At 47.2% G+C, this 5794-nt stretch overlaps 1 protein-coding gene across 1 annotated transcript in view; it reads right to left on the bottom strand.

Moving 5' to 3' along the window:
• Positions 1-2481: 2481 nt before the first annotated feature.
• LOC101342807 (uncharacterized) overlaps positions 2482-5794 on the bottom strand; it is a 48238-nt gene continuing 44925 nt past the window's right edge. Inside the window, exons 6-8 of the mRNA XM_023724608.1 lie at positions 5283-5531; positions 3910-4041; positions 2482-2616 (exon numbers count right to left, since the gene is read on the bottom strand). Coding sequence (XP_023580376.1) covers positions 2525-2616; positions 3910-4041; positions 5283-5531 — 473 coding nt within the window. The 3' untranslated portion in view covers positions 2482-2524. The remainder of the gene's footprint in view (positions 2617-3909; positions 4042-5282; positions 5532-5794) is intronic.

The raw sequence follows: 5794 nt of genomic DNA, 5'->3' as shown, positions 1-5794 counted from the left end.
GGGGGCGGCACCCGGGGAGGAGGAGGGGGCGGCACCCGGGAAGGAGGAGGGGGCGGCACCCGGGGAGGAGGAGGGGGCGGCACCCGGGAAGGTAGGCGTCCCGAATCCCCGAGTTTGGTGCAAAGCGCGTACTGTCGGGAGACGGGTTCAGTTCCCGGTTGGGGAAAGGGGCTTTTGCATAGGCCTCTCCTCCGCAGGAATCTTTTTCAACCCCGTTTAATGCAGAAGAGGGCGGGCCTCGCCCAGACTTGGAGAAGTGAGAGGCCGGGAGCAGCTGTTCAGCGGCTGGGAGCCCCCAAGGGCTGCATCCTGCTCTGGGCCACCGGGAAGAGCCACCACTCCTGCTGAACTCATCTTAGAAACCTAACCTTTCGCTTTCGAATTTTCATCTCAGGAGAACAAAGTAGTTCCTGGGACAAGAGCTCCAATCTTCCTTTTCAAAAAAAAAATTCAAACATAAAAAAGTTGAAAGAATAGTAACTTTATATATTCTTCGTGTACATTTACCAATGAACATTTCCACTAACAACAGCAACAGCAATGTAGACACTAGTCTTCTAGCCCTAGTCCCTTCCGGCTCGTGAAACAGGGGCCTCTTCATTTGGAGTCTGTTTCTGGAAGGAGAGACATTACTCCTGGAAATACAAGTTCTCCTGTTGTGTCCCCTTCCCAGTTCTATGAGCTCCTGCCTGACACTCCACCTTCTCTTGTTCTACCTTCAGTCTGAACTCCTGAAGCTGGGATTGAGAAGATCGCGCCTCCTCAGGCGTTCCATTTACTTTCAGTGCTCTGGTGAGCCCGGGTTGGAAAGGGGTCTAGAGGAAGGGGAAATGTGGGGCTGTCAGCTGGACAACGAGCCCCGCCACATCCACACCAACATTGAGAACTAATTCAGAGGTGGAGAGAAGGACCACTCATAGCCCCTGTGATGACCTGCACTTACCTGAGTTCCGTGAAATAACAGCGGTGTCTCAATCCCAGGAAACTGAGTTTAGTGACCAGGCATCAGGGAATGTGCCAGGTGTATTTGTGTGTGTGCAGGGGGCACTGTTGAGGTACTATGGGCTTCTTTGTGATAATCTACTGATAAGATAGCATCCAATAACGACAAACACATAAAAACCACACAATAAAATGATTGATTTAAAAAAATCAAGCCATGCTTATCAATTAAAGAATCGTAGAACCGTTCGATTATTCCTAAGATCCCTAGTTCAGCAAGATCTCACTTCAGGGATTTCCTCTAAGACATTCCTCATGAGGAGATATCTGCTCTGGCCTTGAACACTTCCAAGGACAGACAGGGTGCTCTTTCCATATGCCCCCCACTTCTGTCATTGAACCACTCTAGTTGTTAGACATTGCTCTCTGTTGAGTCCCCCTAGGCTTCCTGTGATCTTCACCCACTGGTGTTTATTCTGCCCTCTGTAACTCTGTAGACAAAGTCTAATTTCACTTCCATATGGTAGTCATTCAAATACTTGATGAAACTTGTGTTAATACTTGAGTTCTTCTTCTTGGGCAATTTTTCTTGATAAAATATTTTCACTTGTCGTGCTCTGAGAACTCTGGATAAACTGTCTCTTAGAAAAAAGTTGGTGTCCAGAAGTTCTCTTAAAACTGAGTTATACCATGACCAAGCAGAGCACACGGGCCTAATTTACTGACTTCCCTTGGCTCACTTGAGGAAACCCTGGTGGTGTAGTGGTTAAGAGCTATGACTGCTAATCAAAACGTCAGCAGTTTGAGTCCACCAGGTGCTCCATGGAAACTGGATAGCGCAGTTCTGCTCACTTGAGCAATTCCTGGGTAATTCCTCGGATCTGCTAATTTAGCGTGGCTTAACTTGCTCTCGTGAACTTGTTCTGGGCATCAGTACACATCTTCTCTAGGTGATTCTAGGTAGCTGTCTGATGAATATTAATTTAGTCTTAGTTTAGAAAAGATCAAATAAAATTTACTCTTCTATAGATATTAAATTACATTATTTTCATCATTTGCAAAATTTGACAATTGCTATTTTCTAGGCTTAAGGCAACTGTGATTATCTTCATGACTTCTTAATGTTTACCCTCATTGAAAAGCGGGCTCTGTCATTCTCCTGAATGGAGTTCACCTGCGTCTGGCAAATTGTTCTCATTTAAAACATTTGTATTTTCTCCTGCTGTCTTTTTACAAGTGATAGCTTTTCTGTTCTTTCCATGCATGTGATGGGAAGTCGGAACAGCCCCATTATCTGTTAGTATTTCTCACCTTGCCCCAGCAGTGGTCTCTCTTTTCTAGGCTTCTGGAACAGAGATAGCTAATACAGAAAATTTATTTTTCATCTTTTTCCATTCTGGTTTTATTCTTTCCTACATGAATTTTATTCTTTATAAGCATTCAATAAATATGTGTAATCAATAATTTTTAAATACTTTATTAATTTGATCAATTCAAATAAAGATAATGTCTGATGTGTCCCAGTCCACACAAGAAATGATGTTGCACACCCGAAAATGCTATCTGGGTTCCAGGCATCATGTTACAGGAATTCTTGATCAGAGTCAGAAGAGTGACTCTGAGTGTATGAATGAGGGGTTGCAAAGAAGACATCTGGGGCTGACTGTGCAGGACCTAGGAAGAAAGAGACAGAGCTGCAGTGAAGTCTGGAAGGACCTAACAGGATTCTCTGCATTATTGCTCCACACAGAAACTGACATTGTTTCCCCCTCCTAGTTCACACTCAGGTGGAAGTGGGAAAGGCAAGTAGAGAGACACTAAGCTAGTATCCAGCTGACAGCCAGGGATTCTCTGGTTATCTCCAAAGATGGTTGGATGGGATTACACGTGGATTTCCCAAAGCTACTCACTCCTAGAGCCGGGAGTCTGGGACATGCAGGTGGGACCTCATGAACAGACTGAGAATCTAGATTGAGAACAACTATTATAATTTTGGACTGTGTGGATCTGGGAAATATCTGTCCTCTTCGCCTTCCTCTCTTTGCTTTTGCCGCAGATAAAAGGGACCTGGAAGTGTCCTCAGCTTGGGGTTTGTCCCCTGTAAGCCTGAAAACTCGAATTTGCTGCCCTGAAAGTATTTCTCTTGTTGCAGAGCTGGGGTATGGACTCCAGGTCCTATCCATGGATACTATTCCAGAGAATAAAAATAACCAGACAAGTCACACATTTGGGTAACAGATGCTTTCAAGATACACTTTCCTGTACCTACCAAAGTGTCAATCCCAGCCAAGCAGAAAACCTGGGGACCTCGTGCACTGGACAACAGTGTAACGTGACTGAGGCTCAGTTTTTGCTGGGTGTACCACAGCAAACTACGCATTCTCACGAACAATATCCGTGCACTGGAGAACAGGGCTCCTCCCCCTAACTGGCTGCTGCTGTGATGTTGTAGGTATCCTAGCCATGGTTCTTCTGTGCTTGAGAAAGGAAGGGTTAGGGAAGTATTGGCCTGCAAGTGAGAGCATCCATGGAGAAGAGTGTGGGAATACCCAGGGAAGTGGCAGGTGATATCCCAAGTAGTAGCAGCATGAGGATGGGATGTGGTCTTCCCCCTGCTGAAGTGGGCACCATGGAGGCCATTATTCTACCACATGACAATCAGGCCACCAGCCTAGGAGCATCACCAGGCAGTATATGGAGTTACAACAATGAGCATGATGTCAGACAGCCCTGAGAAGGAGACCTTGTTCTGCTTGAGGCAATCACTCTCGAGCCTCAGTTTCCTCACTCATAAAGTGGGGACAATAGTATCTGCTCTGCTTCCCTCTGTAGGCTGATTGCAAGGAACAAGTGAAATAACGCACACCAGTGGTGTGCTTTAAAACTGTGAAGCTCTCCCCCGAGATCCCATGCACTTTTGAGGCTCCCTAGATGCGGACAGAAACCAATGATTTTGGCCCTTCCTACCTTTTCCTTGGTCAGCACTACTGAGCACGTGTTCCAGCCTCTCCTGCAGGCGGTCATTGATAAAGACAGATTTCTCCAAGCGCTGGCGCAGGCTTTGGATGTCAACAAGATTCTTCTCCAGCAAGTCGGACCCTGGTGCATATCACCAGAACGTGGGAGAGGTAAGAGATGAGGAAGCCTGCCCACTCATGGCGCACACGTAGGGCCTATCGAGGGCCTCTCTGGAAGATTCCTGCCCATCTCTATTCTTCTGTTAACTTCCTCCTCTCGCCTGGGCACTTTGTTTAAAGAGCTCCTGAGCTTTCAAACAGGTACATCTAAGGGAGGTGAACCCTGGGTTGGAGAACAGGGCTGGGAAACTGTTAGAGGTTTCTCAGTAGGACTAGCCCAGCAATGGGAAAGCTTGGCTACCTCCTGGGCATGACTTCCATAGCAATCGAGAGGAGCTATGTCTGTACCTCATGCCTTTCCTATCTGCTGATCCATGACTGAACAACCTTTAACGTCCTCCACTCGGAGAGAAAGACGAGCACAGCACGTACGAAGTTAAATCAAGCTGCTGAATAATGAGTGATGTTGAATGTTTTCCTTTAACTGCTTTTAGTGAAGAGGCACAAGGAAGAGCCTGGGAAGGTGTCAGGACCTGAAGGTGGAACAGGGGAAAAGGGAGCACCTCCAAGGAAGGAACAAGATGCACAAAGAGGAAGGGAAGGAAACCAAGGACAGGCTCAGGGACATTTTGCTGAGGGCATTTCAAATGTCTTGCTACCTGAGACCCAGGAACTAAGCTATTTCAAGCCATTTCCTTACACAGCTGTGCCCCTAGCCAGGGTTCCTGGCTCTGATCCCAGTAGTACAGTTTGAGAGGGCAGAATTGGCTTATAGTGGGTTCACAGTGATTATGTGTGTGTGGGTATGTGTAGGGGTGGTTGGCTCTGTAGAAATAGTCTTCCATAATACAATAGCTCTTAACCTAAGGAAAATCTTTCCCATGGAAGTCTGAGTTGGGCATTCTAAAACAGTCTAAAACTAGGCCTAAGAAGGCTGTGGCACAGAGAAGGGACACGTGAGTATGAGGTAGTTCATCCTCCCTGGATAGCAGTGCCTGAGAATGCCCCTGACCTCCTTTACTTTCCTGCCCAGGGTGAGTCCCTAGGCAGGGAGAGTGGCAAGAAGCACTTAGAAAGTCTGGCACTGAGCTGGAATCTCACTCTCTGGCTGACCCATAAGGACACTGCCCCTTCATCTCATCCACTCATCCACTTCTGTGAGCCAGGATCTAACAGAGGAATTAAAAAATCCCCTGGTTAGGACAGGGATGTGTTGTTCCTATCAATGGGCCCTATTTCACCAACTGCTCCTTGGTGCTTTACCTGAGGGTTTGGAGTTGGGCCTGTACAAAGAGGAGAAGGTCCATAGGTCCCCAGATGTGTTCATTTTCTGAGGCCTCATCTCATCCCATGGGCCACTGCTGCCATGCTGTCCAGGTTCCAGTGTCCTGTTGGGCAGAGTGCTGTGATGTGGTGTGGTGCCACTCAGAGGACAGGAGGGCTGGGCAGATCTGGCTCCTGAAAGGTTGCTAGGCAATGTAGCTGAATCAGCAGGAGTGGCAGGGCTGGCGTCTGTCCAGAAAGGAACAAGAGTGGGAAGCAAACAGGATGTCAGAAGTGAAGTGTTTTATAGGTGATCCAGGTTAGCCATGTTCACATCCTGGGTCTGAAAGATGACACAATTATGTTGCAGTGATTCGAGAGTGGTTTCCCCCTCCTTTTTCCAACTTGTGTCCCCGCCACCCCAGTCCAACACCATGTATTGATGAATAAATAAAACAGTAGGGATTTGGTGACCAATGACACATGGGACTAGGAATGGAGAATAGCTACCC

The sequence above is a fragment of the Trichechus manatus genome, unplaced genomic scaffold (assembly GCF_000243295.1).
Source record: "Trichechus manatus latirostris isolate Lorelei unplaced genomic scaffold, TriManLat1.0 scaffold00250, whole genome shotgun sequence".
NCBI classification, from domain to species: domain Eukaryota; kingdom Metazoa; phylum Chordata; class Mammalia; order Sirenia; family Trichechidae; genus Trichechus; species Trichechus manatus.
The sequence above is the reverse complement of the archived record's forward strand: the minus strand, read 5'-3'. Positions and strand labels throughout refer to the sequence as shown.